Here is a 17,532-nt window from a genome sequence, read left to right on the forward strand (position 1 = left end):
TAAACTCATGTTATCCCTACTGTTTGTCTTTTATTGGGTCTTTCAAACAGAATGGAGATCCTCCCAACATCTTCCACACGCACCTGGGCTTGGTGGGTGAGAATAAGCATGTTTTTTCTTCAATCTGAAAATTAGGTCAGTTGAGAAATACTTAGGTAAACTGTAGTCCAGCTGTGGCTATGTATATACTTGGGGTGAGGGTTTCCCCCCGGCTAATCACCTGTCCAGCCTTACTTGTAGCCCACGTCTTGCATGTAAACTTAAGGGAAATCCAAGGATCAATGTATATAAATGAGTGCCATGCAATACACAATCCCAAAAGCATGGGAAGTGCTTTGCATTAAGTTTCTTACGGGGCAAAACTTTCACGTACACTTAAGAGAAGAGAAGGGATTCTAGGGTGCCTTTCTGCATTGAAAAACACTCACAATCCTGCAATCGTTATATAGATTAATAGGTTAGTGAGAGAGAAAACACGTACAAGCCTGAAAACCTATATAAGTTAATAGGTTAGTGAAAGCAATAAGCACAAGCAGGGATAAAATCTTTAAAAAGCAGGTTCTAAAAATCTCTTTAACATTTTAAGGAGAACAGCAGGAAATAAAGCACCTCGTGCTAACATATCTATTACGAAGCAGCAGTATTAATATAATGGTCAAAAACTTACACAACATATGATGGCTTTTCTTTCTCCTGAACTAAAGGCCGCCGTGTTGTTCTTCTTGCCCCACACCCCTAAAATAAATGAAAATAGATTAGGCTTTTTTGAGCTGCAGTGTTACAAAATGTATATACTTTCATATTATTAGGATAATGAATAATCAGAATTATATTTTTTTTTCATCAAAGTGATATAATAATATAAAGTTCATCAGCATAGGCGACACCGAATAAACAGAATGCCCAGGCATTGTTATTCTTTAAGAAAACGATAAGCCTTTTATTGTCATTAAGGAAAGATATGCGTGAACACCATTTATATTCATACATATAATCTCCAACTGATAGCTAAGTGCAGGCCCTGGTGCAGGCAGACATCGCTCTCGGAATCACCAGGCGCAGGTGAAGATGAAGCATGTCATATTTGGGGTGCAAACACTTGAGGGAGCAGTTCAGATGAGCAGTGGTTCACAGCTCCAGGACTCAGCAGGTTGCTTCTCCGACCACGTTACACTGCAAGCCTTTCATGCTGAGCTCAGTCTCTTACTGAACAGAGAAGTTCTTGCTACATCTGGCAGTTTATTTAAAGGGTTCTTCAGCAACAGTAAAGTTTCTTCTCAGCACCACAGGGCTGAGCCTTATTCTTGAAAAAGGTGACAGTCATGATTCTGCTTCTGGTCCTTGCCTTTCTCTGTAGTGGTTGTAGGAAGCTGGCCTGGTGTGTGGTGGACACCTTTGGTGTTGGCACCTTACACCAGGTCCAGGCAACCCCTATTAATGAATGTAGGCAGTGTCTAGGAAGCCAGGGCTCTCTAGAGGTAGCTGTGGATGAGCAGCCAAGACTTATCTAGGATACACGCAAAGCTTATGCAATACCACAATAGTCACAACGTAACTTATCATACATGAAAGGAACAATACAGTGTTACTATAATAAAGTACCTTTATTTTTGTAACACCACACTAGATTACATATAGGCAGTCCCAAAACTGGAGATAAGTACACACTATATTATATATGTGTGTATTATTATTATTATATATATATATATACATATATATATATATATATATATATACACACACACACACACATATATATATATATATATATATATATATATATATATATATATACACACACATACACACACACAGTAATAATTAGGAATTGGCACAAGAAACAAGCATTGGTAAGAATTAGTGAAGAATTGTTAGGGCCCTAGGGGAGGACCAACCATATACTAAATAAGTGGAATGCAAAGTGAGGTACCCCAGCCAAGGATATGGAGTAGTTAGAGGGGAGCTGGCAGAACTAGGGAACCAAAAACGTGAGTACTCAAGTGACCCCCAGCAACCAGGAGAGTAGAGGTAAGTACCTGGTTTTCCCAAGGACTAATAAGAGGACTTAGAAAATTGATTGTGCAAGAACAGGACCAGACCAGAGGAAACTAAAAGTGGATTCTAGAAGAAGAGGACTTGCAAAAGAAGGGGACAGAGTCCAGTCCACAATTGAATGTCCAGTCGGGGGAGGAGCCACTACCCACCCTTCTGTGGATGGAGATCCGGGTCAACAGGGGAAGAAGAAGACCAGCTGTGGAGTCCAGGACCTGAAGAGAAGTCCTTGGAGCAGCGCAGATGGTGTCTCACGTCAGTCGGGTCGCAGATGGTCAGTGGTTTAGGAGAACCACCACCAAGCCTTGGCAAATGCAAGAAGAAGCAAAAGAAGAGTTGCATGGCTAAAGAGGAGTAGCAAAGTCCAGTGGACTCGGCCCTTGGAAGGGAGTCCGGGCTGACCCTCAGCAGTCGGGAGAGCCAGCAGAAGCAGTCGCAGCCCCCATAGGCAACCCATTGACAGCAGGCATAATAAGTTGCAGCAAGGCCCAATCAGCACACCTGGAGAGGATTTGCACATCACTAGAGCAGCAGAGAGGGGACGTCCCTGGCAGGGTTAAGTTCTGGAGGCTGGGGCTACTCGAAACCTGAAGATCCCTTGGAGCAGGAGTCAACAAGCCTTGGTTGCTGCAAGAGTCACGGTGCACAGGGGTGCTGTCCTGCAAGAAGAGGCAAGGACTCACTGTCTCCCATGCTGGACAGCGGGCAGAGAGGACCAAGGGGACCACTCCAGACCACCACCTGTGATGCAGGATCCACGCAGGTCCAGAGGAGCGCAGATCCACGCAACCGGTCATCGTTGCAGTAAGTGCCTGCAGATGCAGGGGAAAGAATCCTTAACTCCAAGGGAGATTCCTTCTGGTTTCCTAGTGCAGCTGAAGTCTTGCCGACCCCAGAGAATGCACAGCTGGGGAAATGTTGTAGTTGCTGGAAGGAGTCGGTGAAACAATGTGTCTCTGGAGTTGCAGTCTTGTCAGTTCCTGAAGTGTCCAGTTGTGGTTCCAGTGGCCAGGAGCAGAAGTAAAAGATGAAGAGGAGTCCTGGTGGAGTCTTGCATGTTGAATATGGGGACCAACCCACAAGGGAGTCCCTAAATAGCCCTAACAGGGGGTCAGGTCACCTTGCACAGTGACCACCTATCAGGAGGGGTCTCTGACATCACCTGCCTGACCTGGCCACTCAGATGCTTCCCGGGGCCTCTGCATATATTGGTTTCAAGATGGCACAATCAAGTGGCCACCTGAAGGAGATCTGGTCACCACCCCTGGGGTGGTGATGGACAGGGGAACGGTCACTCCACTTTCCTTTCTCCAGTTTTGTGCAAGAGCAGGGACTGGGGTTCCCTGGGCTGGTGCAAATCGGTTTATGCAAGGAGGGCACCAAATGTGCCCTTCAAGGCAAACCGGTGGCTTGGGAAGGTTACCCCTCCCAAGCCTTGTAACACCTATTTCCAAGGGAGAGGGTGTTACCTCCCTCACCAACAGGAAGTCCTTTGTTCTGCCTTCCCCTGTTTGAGCTGGTCAAGCAGCAGGAGAGCAGAAACCTGACTCAGGGGTGGCAGCAGCACAGGCTGCCTGGGAAACTCTGGAAGACTGGTAGGAGCAATACTGAGGGGTCCTCTAAGAAGCCCCCAGAGTGCATGGAATCATGCAACCAATGCTGGCAACAGTATTGGGGCATAATTCTGAGATGTTTTAACCAAACATGCCCAGGTTCAAGGTTACCATTATGTAGTTGGAAACAGGTAGTGACCGGTGTCCAGTACATGGGTAAAATGGCTTCCCCTCACTTATGAAGTCCAGTGCAATGGAACTGTAGTTCGTAGGGACGCCTCTGCTCACGCAGGGGTACCCTCACACACAGGGACCGCACTCTGCCCTCTGGGCTGGGAGGGTCTACCATAGGGGTGACTTACAGTGATCTGGTGTAGTAATCTGTGGTGAAAGGGTGCATACACCTTTTCATACAGGCTGCAATGGCAGGCCTGCAGGCACATTTTGCATGGGCTCCCATGAGTGGCATAATACATGCAGCAGCCTATGGGGGACCCCGGGCGTCCCAGTGACCTGGGTCCCTAAGTACTATATACTAGGGACTTGTAAGGGGACACCAGTATGCCAATTGTGGAGTGCAGAAAAATCCTAGGCAACCAAATTTGGAGGGAGAGCGCACAATCACTGGGGTTCTGATTAGCAGAATCCCAGTGAAAACAGCCTAAGCACACTCATAGTCGGCAAAAAGTGGGTAACCATGCCAAAAAGAGGATGCTTCCTACAGTGGTGTGCAGAGCTCCCAAAGTAGAAAGGTGAACAAATACATATGCTAGAGGGGCAGCCTATATCCAGATATGGTGGCGTTTGGCATTCCTAAAAGGCTAATCCAGGTCAAAGTCTGGATCATTCTTTTTCAGGGGAAAGAATTGTGCTAAAGTGCTTTTTTTTGGTTGGCCTAACCTTGAAGGCAACCTATAGAGGAAACACTTCCATCGTCCCTGTTGTGAATTTTAGGCAGCGAGTTCCTCACAACAAAATACTCCAGAGGGGCAAGGGCACACATCGTTCTATGAGATGCATGAGCCAGGCCAGGCTTCCAGGCTAGTCTTTGTTCAAGTGTTGCTGTGTACTCAGGTCACTCCTTGACTTGATGGAACTGGGTTTCATCCAGTGATTTCAAACAAAAGTTTCTTCCTTGGGATGAAAATTCAAAGCCACACTCTGCACTTGGCCTCATAATGAATTCTAGTTTGAAGGGGGGCGGTAATCTAAGGAGCAGCACAGCAGAACATATAGGGAGTGGTGAGATAGTAGCTATATCCAAATACTAGCTCTTGATGGCACCTTACATCTTTCGGGGCTACATAAACACAGGGAATATGCCAACTTGGATACACCACCTCATATGAAGCAAGCAGATATATATGTGAAATATGCACAGGCATACTTCACAAATAATTAGGAGGAATAAGTAAGACTTGCCAGGGCATACCGCACAAAGATACTAGAGAAGGTCAACAGGCACTCTCCCCACTGGGATTCAGATTAAAATAAGGCATGTACCTCAGTTCCATATTCAGCTACTGCCAGTTGCTACTCATGTCAAGATGAGGATGGTAGCCAACCACACTATATGTATGCATGAATATAGTACTTTTATAGAGAAAAACTAGCCAAGCACCAGAGCATTACACAGGGCCAAAGGCAAACACGCTGCCAAAAAGTAATTGAATGGGAAACTGGGTTCTGAGAGTAGATGCAGACTGTTTCACGGCTTGGTACAGTGCTCTTTGAAGAGACGTGGCTTCAATTTTCCTAATCTGGAGCAGGGTTAAGGTGAACGTGATAGATACAGGAATTTTGTTCCAGATCCTGGGAGCACAGATGAGAACACCTGTTCCTTTGTTGTTTTTTTTTGTTCTTCTTCATCTGCGTTGTCATGGTGTCCTAGCTGTGGGGTTGTGCTGAAATCCACCAGAAATGGTGTGCTGGTCAGCAAGATCTGCAGCCAAAGATATTCAAGAGTTGGCATAAATTCTACAAAAAAGGTTGAAGGAGAATGGATAGGTGTGAAATGTATAAACGCTTCATTTATGTGGGTGCAGTGGAGGAAATCATAGCTGAGTGGAGATGCTTTTCTAGAGAAAGAAAATCAGGAGTTGAGTAGGAGATGACATCTTCCAGGGACACTCAGAAAATATACAGAACACGAGCAAAAGGTTACTGGATTCACATTACACCAAAAATGGGATTCTGAAAGCACAAGGTAGAGCAAATCAAGTAGGCATCTAGATAATGCTGACAGACTTTACCATCAGTTATAGGTGTCTGTAGAAGGATAAAACAAAGTCACTAAAGTGCATAAAACCTGCTCCCTCTACAGGCTAGTAACCAAAGGATTTTCAAGTCACATTAAAATGGCACAATTTAGTTTACTGGTGATGTTAGTATACCATAACATCAATAGGCTGAGTGGTTGCCTGCATGGTTAAAAAAAAAAGGTGAAATATCTGTGCACATTAATCCACTCAACGCACTGTACTTTTTAGTAGACGGAGCAAAGTTTCTCCTATGTTCTTGTTGTGATTTGATATTGTGTTACAAACTATCGATATCAATGCGAATATAGGAATGTGGGAAATCTAGTGTGTATCATTCGCTGTAAGAGGCTAATCTGTCTCATGGTGGGTACAATATACACGAGAGGGGGCAAACCATTATATATACATATTTTTAACTTCAAATAGCCTCGGAAAGTATTTCATACAAAAATACATGTGTTAAATTAAGTTTGGAGGTAATCTGAATTATGTTAGAAGGCATTTTCATTTGTTCGTTAAGAGAAGACAGATGGAAAGGATTATTAAATGTTACTCTGTAGGATCTCCGATGTTTAAAAAAAAATGCTGCAGAAATAAACAACAAGAAATTAGTAGCCAGGTCTCTCATTCAAACACACAGATGCAAAAAAATTTAGGCACTTGCTAAAATGTTTAAAAAATGCCTACATACCTCTATTATCATGTTCAAAAGCCCCAAACTGTGCTTAAAAAGTGCTGCTTAACATGGTTGAATGTCACTGGGTTCCTGTTTTAAAACATCTGCTGTTGCTTCAGGTATAAACAATGCCGATGACGTCATAGAAAGGTGACCTGCGGCTAGCTTCCTCACAGCAAACCTTTAGGCCCACTGCAAACAACTACCCATATAATGGCCACTAAAATCAGGAAATAGATTCACCCAACTTCGGCCACCCCGAACACAATCTGAATGAAGGAACGGAAGGCAGCATTACTCATATGGCTATGAAGACTGACTGAGTTGTTGTACTTCCAATCACAGGATTCCTAGAGGGAGATGTGACTGGAGGGTCAGACCAAAGCCATATTTGACAATTTTGCATGTAGATCTGCCCATACAGCTAACATGTGTGAACGCAGGAGAGGCTGACTAAGAGACAACATCGAGAAAATGCAATTTTTCTGAACACTTTAGTTAATGGGAGCGTTTTCTAAACTGGAGGAAAAAAAGGCCATTTGTGCTTTTAAAATATCTCGTCTCCCACCCGCGTCGGGAGTGTCATGTAGGTCAGTCCTAATGGTAACACTGTAAGTCGCATATTAGCACCAAAGATCAGTTCAGCCAGATCCTCCGAGTGCCTTCCATTATTATGAACCACGAAGAGGTCATCCATATGAGGCTTCCGTTGGTTTTGCTGGGGTAATACTGCTACTGAGGGCCTCTTAACAAGGCAACGGATTTAACAGACCACAATCACATAGTCCATGCACTGCAAAATAGGTCGCGACCCTCTTTGCAACTCGACTGTAAAATAAGCTCTTTAGAGCTCATAGTGATTTCTCCACAACGGATCCGCGTGCCGCCTCCTCCGTAGACCCAGCAGCGCGCCGCAAGCACCCTCTACTCTATTCCTCGGACAAGGAGTTCCTGCATCCATCCCAGAAAACTGTGTGAGGGACAATGAGAGTACATCCTTCATTATTGCTGGCATTCACAAAATTAAAAAGGTCTCTGTCAAAGATATTTTATGTATGTATTTATTTGAGGTTCATGTGGTGCAGATGTATGTGTTATTCTTTATTTGTAATGCGGTTTTGCACACAAGTACGCTGTCGCTAAGGAAACACAACTGCAAATAAAACGAACTGAAAGGAAAGAAGAAAATATTGGGCAGGAAAGGAAGGGTGCCCAAAGTGAATGGCTAAAATCATTCTTTCATACTTTGTAAAGGACTTACAACAACCACAAAATCTGTAAACTTAGCCATTTAGTGGTCATAAAATCAAGTATCCAGAAGCTTCCTAAAGTTAAGTAAGAAGGCTTCAGCTAGGGGAATAAAAGACAGACATCCCAGGTACTGGCCGCAGCCCAGGACAGTAGTGAGCCGCTAAAAGTGACTTCTGGTTTAGGCACATAAGGAAATGCCAGATTTGAGGAGCTGAGTAAACAAACTCTGGTTTGCGCAAACTAAATGTAGGTGAAAGCAAGTAAAATGTTTTAAAGTGAATAGCCTCCTGAGTGATCACTATTTATTTAAAACTCTGCTCCAAACTGAAGATAGCCCCAGGGCAACATGCACCTAGTAAACATGGAGAGAAGTATAGCACTAGATGCAGGATGCAGCACAGTTGTATAATATTTACAACAGCAAAATGATGCAGACGTGCATAGTTTACCAGGCTTGTATCTCCATGATCACTGACTTAGTGGCTTCCATAAAGAAGCCTAAAAATGACAATGTATGAAACTGAACCAATAATTGCTTCTTGACAATACAAACTCGCGTATCTGAGTAACAATGCCATAAATGCCAGTCCCTGAAATCTTAACCCTCTCTAAAGCATGAACAGATTGTCACCCAGGTGGATAATAATGCAACACTATTAGGCCTTACAAAGATCTCTACTGACCTAAAAAATTTGTTAAACAGCAGAGGAAGGAGACAGACTGAGTAAGCGAAATTTCCAGAATCTATCATAGATTGACCAGGTATTCCTGGGAAAGCAAAGTTTCCCTTTGGAGGCGGACTCCCCTTAATTCTGAAGTAGTACTAAACAAGCAACTTGTTCAGCTCTCTGACATTTATAGCAAGGTGAATGCACTACTTTTACTCCACTGTCAAAAAGTTACTAAAACCAGTATTTGCACTGGACGCCTGACAACTCTTTTGCACAGTTTTCCAGTCTACAAACTTTATATGGCCCTAGAAAAACAAATGTTATCATGGGTTACGTCCTACACTAGAAAGTAAGAGCTTTTGATCTTAGAACCAGTTACGGATTGGAGGTTCCCTGGGATTAATGCTGCAAATTGCCACAATGCGGTAAACCTTGCCAACATGTTTCCATGGGGGCTCATTTTGTCTTACGTTGCGCAGGCTTGAGTGCCAGTTTGCTTCGTCTTCATCAACCAAGTTTGACTCATACTCAGTGGTTAGACAGAAGGCAGAGGTAAAGGCTGTTTATAAGCCTCTGAATGCTACAACATGTTTTAGGAGATTGGCAAACTCTAGCAGACCATACTCTGGGTATTCTAAAAGAGCTACCCTTAGAAATATACCAACAATGACCATGCTTGGATTTGAGCTTACTTCATATAGGGCCAGAACAGGCAATTTGTTTTGGTTTAAACCATTACGCTAGAGAGCAGTGCTTGGTCAGCAGTTCAATGTTATTTAATAATTTAGGAATGTTGTATAGAGCAACACTTGACAATTCAATTACTTCAATCTAATCAAAGGGGAATGGCTGCAGAAGTGAGATGTCTTGTTCATTCTAAGGCAATGTGATAACAGGCCAATCCATCAAGAGTTTTACAGTTGGAATCCTATGAGAAAAATGGTTGTAAGTTGAGGGGGGTGTAAACTTACTCAAGCAACAGTCATGATCCTTGTCAAAGTGGACCACATAAAGTCACTAAATTAACCTGTGGATAACCCTCTGGTAGCTTGCCACAAAAGCGGCCAGGCTTAACTTGGAGGCAATGTGTAAAGTAATTATGCAACACACACACACACACACACACACACACACACACACACACACACACACACACAAAAAGAAAAAACACTAAACAAGAAAAATCCAACAACAATTTAACAAAAATAGTCAAGTTTAATAAATTATATGACACCAATATGACAAAAAATGGAATCAGTAGAATCAGAGGCCTGCAATTTTAAAGGGTTAAGGTAAGTATGGTGCCTAAAAGCACAAAACGCCATTTGCTGGTTGTGCCAGAGCGGGTGAAAGTCACAAGATCATGAAGACTGTGATGCAGCGCGGGTCGAATACAGGGACCAGATTAATCCTGCTAAAAAAGTTACCTTCCCAAGTTCAGTGCAAAGAGTTCTGTTCGTGGTGGAGGACTCCACAAGGAGCAGGGTAGGCATTGTGGATGGTTACCACTGCTGTGCGAAGAGCAGACCAGGTGTCGTGGACGGATGTCACTGCAGCACGGAAATCCTGTCAGTGTCACAGACAGTCATTACTGTAGATATGCATTGGTGATAACCGTTGATGTTGATGCTGTATCATGTAATGCAGATCTCAAGTTGCTAGTGGTCACTGTAGCACAAGGAGTCAGGTTAACTGGAGCTTTGCGTTTGTGGTCAGCATAAGCAGAAATATCTTGGCGCAAACAGGCCAGTCCGCAGTCAAAAAGAGCCCAAAATTCTGGATTTCTCAGTTTCTTCAAGGAGGAGCTCAAATAATACCACACCAAGGGTACAGGACCTGAGGGGCACCTCTTGGGGATCAGGAACTCACTCCAGCAGAGTCAAACAGGGCTCAGGCAGTTCCAGTTGCAGGTCTTGCTACAGGTCAGGATGCAGGGAGTCGTCTGAAATGTATGTCCCTGTAGCTCAGGAGGTCAGTCAGCCGACCTTTGGAGTCACTTTGGTCTAGGATGAAGGGTGCAGGTCCAGTCTTCCTTCTCAGCAAGCAGGGCAGGCCTCGAGCAGCAGGGCAGCGTGGCATCCTTCTTCTGTAGTATCCACAGGTCCAGGAGTGAACTGAAGAATGGGTCTTAGGGTCTCCTTTTTAGGTTTCGCCTGTACAGGGCTTGTGCTGTGCTTGTGAAATCTATTGTATTTAATATATCTTAAAAGGGACTTACATCCCCCACCTTCCTTTTTTATTGGTCTGTGCGAGTCACTTTACCTTCCATCCTTTTCATTGGTTGTAGGTGTTCTATTTCCTGTTGTTTCATGTGTCTTTCTCTTATCAGTCTCCCATGGCCCAAGAACTCATTCTCATCCACTGCATACCTCTTTGCTGAGTGGAACTACGTTAGTTTGCTTGCTGCACACACAGCGTTTATTGTTTACCTTTCATTATCTTCCCCTGGCTGGACGCATTTAAAGCATGCTTTCCGACAGCATTTTCTTTGCATTGTCAGACGAATGCACGCATTTAAAGTGTGCTTTCTCACAGCATTTTTTGCCTTTCTACGACGACTGCACGCATGTAAAGAGTGCTCTCTGACAGCTGTTTCTTGGCTTTCTCAGATGACTTTTTTTAAATAAATAATTGTTCTCCTTCCACCGACTCCTTTAAACTAATGTTTGTCTGCCTTCTTTTGAAGATGATTTCTTTTAATTAATATTCGCATGGTTGTACGCATTTAAAGCATGCTGCGGTACATCCCGAACTGTTATCAATTAGGACACCACTAGGGTATAAAGGGAATTAGATTCCTACTCATTTCCCGCCCTGCCTATAACCGAAAACATCCGGAATTTCAGCACCTCGTGCATACCTTCCTTCTGGCTTGAATCACAATCGTGCGTGTGGCTGCTGCACCATTACCATAAATAACAGTCTACTTTAACATATTTTTGTTGGTACCTTGTAACCAGCTATCAAAGCGTGTAGGCAACCTTCTGAACGGGAGGAAAGGCTGGTTAATCCGACTCTATTTCACTGTAACTGAATACTGAAGAGGAGACGGGGAAACGTGCATGGGCCAAACTTTCGTTCCGTCCTTCCCTATCCTCAGTTATTCCACATAAGGCAGCTTTCAGAATTCAGAGATTAAAGAAACTTTCGGAAAAATATTTTGTGCAGAGGCTGGCCAACACATTTCGAGGATGGGCAGCAGTTTATCAACAGGGCTGCGGTTCCGTGTGGGCTTTAGACAAGTCTCTCGCCCTTTGAGTTCCTTGCGATGTGATGGCACCGGCCCTCGCGTTGAGAAGAGTTCTATCCCTGTGTTCACAACTGACCGTCTCTTAAGTTGTTGTCTGCAGCTTCCCTGCAAAATAATGAGGTCTGGTTCACATCTCCTCCAGAGAACTAACGTAAAGGTTTACTTTTCCCTAAATCTACTCGAGCCACTCCAAAGAACATCCTTTCTTTCACTGATTACAGTAATACCGAAACTCGAAACTGTTATTGGCAAAAGCAACATGTTTCCAAAAAGAAACTATTTCATTGATAATGGGAGGTCTGCTTTTGGTAGGAAGCCATGTGTATGTGGCTTTAAATTAGCCAGTTTTACAACGTAAGTAACACAATGCCAATGCATCTGCAAATATTCACTTGATGTTCATTATTATTTCCGAGTTTATGATCGTGTTTAAGTTATTTCACATTTAAAAAAAAAATGTGCAGTGCAAAATAATCTGTAATACAAAACAATATACATATGTTGCCTTTCTCTATAAAACAAAAAAAAAATTGTGTGTTTCTTTCACACCGGTAACAACACAATATATTGCCGTTCTCAAAAACAAGCCATAGCACTTGAACAAACTTTCAGTAACGTATACTGCACAACTATTCACAAAGCTACAGCTTACAATAATCACATATTATTAATCACATAGGCAAAACCTAATGCATTTATCAATGCTTGGTATACCTGGTGCTCACTTTGAAGTGGGAGAAGCTTCTGGAGTTTCCCTATACAGAGGTATCTAGAATTTCCAGGCAGAATTTCCAGGCTTCCTGCGGTCTTAGAGTGTCTGCAGGCATAATAGGCTGGTGTGAAGTTTATTGTGTGAGAACAGAGCACAGTTTTTTGAAGTGCATGTGGGGCTGTGCACAGATTTACTTCCCTCTCCCCCCCCAAAAAAAACCTTCCCATCCTGCCTGAGATGACTCATCCTGGTGCATCTAGTCTCCATTGTGTAGCTGTCTGGAAGGAATACACAAACCCAACTGCCAACTACACCTAGTAATATGACCCAGGAACAAGCTGCAGGCACCATATGGTTAGGGCAAGAAAATGTTAACTTTTTAAATCGTAGCATTTTCAGAATTGTGACTTAAAATCTGACTGTACCATTCTGAGGCATTCCACAGAACAATTCCACAGACACCAAAAATGAATTTCCCACCTGTTCCCAATCAAACATTATTATACTGTAACAAGTTACCCTAATATTATCTTATGGGAGAGGTAGGCCTTGCAATAGTGAAAAACAAATTAGAACTTTTTTCACTATCAGGATATGTGAAAATAAAAAATTATATGTCCAACTTTTTAAATGCACCACACCCTGCCATATAGGCAGTTTGGGGCCTACCCTAGCGTGACGTACATGCATTAAAAAGGAAGGTTATGGCTTGGCAAAAGGTTTATTTTGCAAGGTCGAAATGGCACTTTAGAATTGCACACACAAGCAGCAATTGGAGGTCTGAGACATTTTTTCAAAGAACTACTTAAGTGAATGACACAATAAGGGCTGCAGGCACAGTAGTGTTATTTAATTTACAGGCCCTGGGTACATATAGTACCACCCTATTAGGGACCCACAAGTAAATTGAATAGGCCAATTGGGTGTAAACCAATGTTATCATGTTTAAAGGACACTGCACAAGCTGTTTAGCACTGCTTAGCTATGGATAAGTGCACAGAGCCCTAAATGTCTACAAAAACAGGTTTAGAAACCAGGAGGGGTGAAGGCAAATGTTTGGGGGTGACCCTGCAGAGAGGGTAATTTCCAACAAATACCCATTCTGTATTTTGGGAGTAACTGGGGAAGTGGGACTATTAGGCAGCCAGCATGGCTTGATGGCAAGAACAGTATCTTCATGAGGAGAGTGAATTAGTCACGTCACAGCTCGCTGCAAAGAATGGCCTGTCTGAAAAGTGTGGTTAGTGCGGCACTTCTGAACTAATGGGAACTCTCTGGAGACCTTAGTGACAAGACAAGTGTAGGGAAAAAATATCAAAATACCCCGCACAGAAGAAAAGTAGCAGAGGTTCTGGGTGATTTGACACAACATTCATCTATTTATTCACCATCTTTCAGTAATACACAGTGATGAGATGACGCCTTAAGCAGGTCTTTGTCGTGCGAATGGGAGCCACACCTGTTCGTAGTATCTGTGGCAAGGGGGAGTCATACCTATTCTGAAAAAGCTGATTTTACCCATACAAAGGTAAAATTCCAGCATCACAGGGGATGGTGATTACCTGACAGACTGTATGGTTTTCCATCCATTCTTCTCATTCTGGTCTCACTTTGGATTCCAAACAAAGTTAACAATGATTTTCTCATCCCCCAAATCGGCAACACTGATGTGGTGCTGCGTTCTTCTCATATGTATATCACACCACCCATCAGATGTCCTTCCAGACCAGACCTGCTTTCAAGAATAAAGTCTGGATTCTACATCACAACCTGATCATTCACTATTTCTCGGGTCTTAAAAAAACAGTCCCTCAGTTAGAGCTCCACTGTTTTTGTGGGAGCTTATTGTTATTATTTCTTACCAACTGGACCACTATTTGAGTATATAACGTGAAGTGAAAAGTGGATTTTCTTAAAGTGATGACACCAGCTATGAGAATGAGAGTCAACCTCTTCAGATGAACCATTCATGGAGTATCACAGAAAGAAGTGAACTCTAAAGACACATCTTTTGTTTTACCTACAGGGGTGTTACTTTTCATCTTATATTTGTGACTACATGTCTGAATCATTACCTTAACTTAACAACTAATTGCACCATACTACAAATGCTTTGTAAAGGGTACTAATCTCTCCTTGGTCCGGTAGCAGTATGAACATTGTTAATTAAATAATACAGTGTTGTTTCTCATCACTAACTAAACAGACAGTGAGTACCAAAATCCAGAGTTGGCCCAGCGGGTTTCTCTATTCTGAACTTCTTTGGGCAGATCACAAGGGATTGACTGGAGCTTGGTTCTTACATTCTTCAATGTACATGCTGCACACAGTGCACAGAGACATGAATGTAAATATTTAGCAAATGGAAGCTAGTCAAGTGTTTCAAGGATTTGCCTAAATGTCTGTGTTTTTTCATATAGTGATACTTATTTGTAGAGCGCACAAATGCCTCAAGGCATCTTGGTGCTAAACAGAGCTCTACCACCGACATGAAAGGATGAAGGAGCAGAACCAGCCAGTGCTAACACCCTTTAGCTGAGCTGGAAAACAAGCCAGGTTTTAAGCAGCTTTTTAAAACCCATGAGATTTGCCTGGCCTTTTAGTTTTCTGGGCAGGCTATTCCACAGTTGGGCTACCAGTAGTATGAATCTTCTGCTTTCTCAGCTGGATTTCCTGAATTTACAAAGCCTGACAAATCTGGCACTAGAGGATCTTAACGATCTACTGGGAATGTACTAGGCAAGATTTTCCTTGAAGTATTTTGGTGCAGCTCCTTACAGAGTTTAATGAACAAGGCAAATGGCCTTGAACTTGATCCTTTTCCTTACTGTCAGCCAGTGAAGCTCATTTAATGTGACCAAGACAGACTGAAATTTGGGTATCTTTTTCAGAAGTCTGGCAGCTGCATTTTGTAAACATTCCAATTTATTTAAAGAATACTGGTGAATACCTAAATATAAGGCATTGCTATATTCCAATCTGGACAATATTAATGCAGTGACCAATGTTTTCTGTAGTTCATATGGAATACACTTCAGGATTTTCCTAATCTTATGCAACAGATAAAAACTGGAAGATACTAGTTTATTTATTTGTGCATTAAAGGACAGACTCGCAACAAACAGGATAACTAGATTTTTCACTGTAGATTCTGGAGTAGGAGGAGGACCCAAAAATTTAGGCCATCAATCTCGATGCCATGCAGATGAATCTTTTCCAAACAGAAGTACCTCGATTTTTGATAAGTTAATCATCAAACTGGTTTGACTCATCCAATTTACAATAGCCTTCATACAGTTGTAAAATCTCTGTGCTGTGTCATTTATATTGTTGGCATTAAATAAAACAAGTTGAGTATCATCAGCATAAGAAATGGAGAAGAAACCAAACAAACGAATAAGCTGTGACAAAGGTGCCATATAGATCATAAAAAGAGTTAGGAGCAAAGATGAACCCTATGGCACTCCACACTGTGAAAAATGTAGATTTGGAATCTCCCACAGCTACAAATTCTTCTCTCTGAGAAAGGAAGGAGCGAAACAGCTGTGGAGCAGATCCTTCCATCCCTACTTCTTCCAAACGAGCGATAAGGATCTCATGGTCGACAGAATCAAAAGCCACCAACAGATCCATTAAGATTAGAACTGCCTTTCCTCCACTTACCAAGATACTTCCCACTTGATCAGTCGACGCCACCAGGGCCAATTCTATGGGCCTAAAGCCAAATTGTGCTATAGCTAACAATTTATGATTTTCTACATAAGCAGACAGGGTGGCATTCATGTGTTTTTCCAACACTTTGGCCACCAAAGGAAAGCGGGAAATGGGACAGTAGTTTTTAACATCTTTTCTGTCCAAGGAAGGTTTTTTCAGCAATGGGAGAATGGACGATTTTTTCCATGCCTGAAGGAAAGATACAGATTCCAAAATGGAGTTAAATAACAATGTTAGTGGAGGTACAATCACTTCCTTGATCTAATACAAAATCTTTGGAGGACATGGATCCGAGGGGGCGCCTAATTTAATCTGACTAATGAGGTTGAGGTTCATGCACACCCTTTCTACACTGTTCTACAGTTTCAGTGACTATTGAATTCTGGAAAGGCGTACATACTCATTGTGGTAGTAGTTCATTTTGAAATCTGACCTCGAAAAAACAGAAAGATTTTACCAGACCTGCAGGCGTAGCGATCTTGAATAATAATGTACTGATCCTCAGCACCCCCCCCTACCTCTCTCAGCGCATTGAGACCCTCACAGGTGAGTAGCTGTGCTTTACAAATCCTTGATTGATTGACTGACTGAATGTACTCAACTCAACTATAATGTGCTTCAATCATAAACTTGTCTCAAATTGTGCGACCCTGGGCAAATATTGTATTTCACTGAGTCCCCTTTTCATGATCACATACGACAGCAGCATCAAATATGTGAGTTCAGCATGTCTGTTGTACAAAAACAATTTTGATTGATTTAAAATACAAAATGTTTGCACCATGCATATTAAAAATGTAGACTATATATTAAGGTACACATGACCCCTGACTTGCCTCTTCATTTACGAATAGCATTGTCATCTGGGAAGGGGTAGGTAAGGCTATCAGTTTAAATTTAAATAACTCTCACCTTTAATACATATATTGGTAAAGCATGATGCGACAGCACGCTGTCATTTACAGATAGACATTTCCCATTGACATGGCCACAGACGTCCCCACTGCTGTGCAGTTTTACAGATAAAACTAAACAGCATACAAACAATAAAGGTGGAAATCTCATATCAGAAAATATTTATCTGCACATCACCAACTAGTGTTCTGATTTGTTTTGATCCTTTTTAAATGTTTCAATCTCATTTCAATATTTAAAAAAAGCGTTTTCCTAACTACTGAAATAGATTATGAAATATTCGTACAGTTCATGTACAAGTTATTTAAATGTTGTATGCCCATCACGATTGTCAGACAGTTCAATTTACCAAATCCTCTATCTTTGCAATCAGAGAAAGAAAAGCAAATACCAATCTCCACAATAAAACAAACATCAATTTGTAGGAAGGCATTTGACCTCTGTCTTTAAAGGAATGGCAAATGTGACACGTTA

At 42.3% G+C, this 17,532-nt stretch overlaps 1 protein-coding gene across 2 annotated transcripts in view; it reads right to left on the bottom strand.

The window, feature by feature from the left end:
• The window catches only part of SRBD1 (S1 RNA binding domain 1), a 759,215-nt gene that overhangs the window by 683,459 nt on the left and 58,224 nt on the right, over positions 1-17,532 (bottom strand). For both annotated transcript variants that reach the window (XM_069234013.1, XM_069234012.1), the window contains exon 2: positions 668-735. In XM_069234013.1, the coding sequence (XP_069090114.1) occupies positions 668-735 (68 nt within the window). The remainder of the gene's footprint in view (positions 1-667; positions 736-17,532) is intronic.

This window comes from Pleurodeles waltl, chromosome 5 (assembly GCF_031143425.1).
Source record: "Pleurodeles waltl isolate 20211129_DDA chromosome 5, aPleWal1.hap1.20221129, whole genome shotgun sequence".
Lineage (NCBI taxonomy): Eukaryota > Metazoa > Chordata > Amphibia > Caudata > Salamandridae > Pleurodeles > Pleurodeles waltl.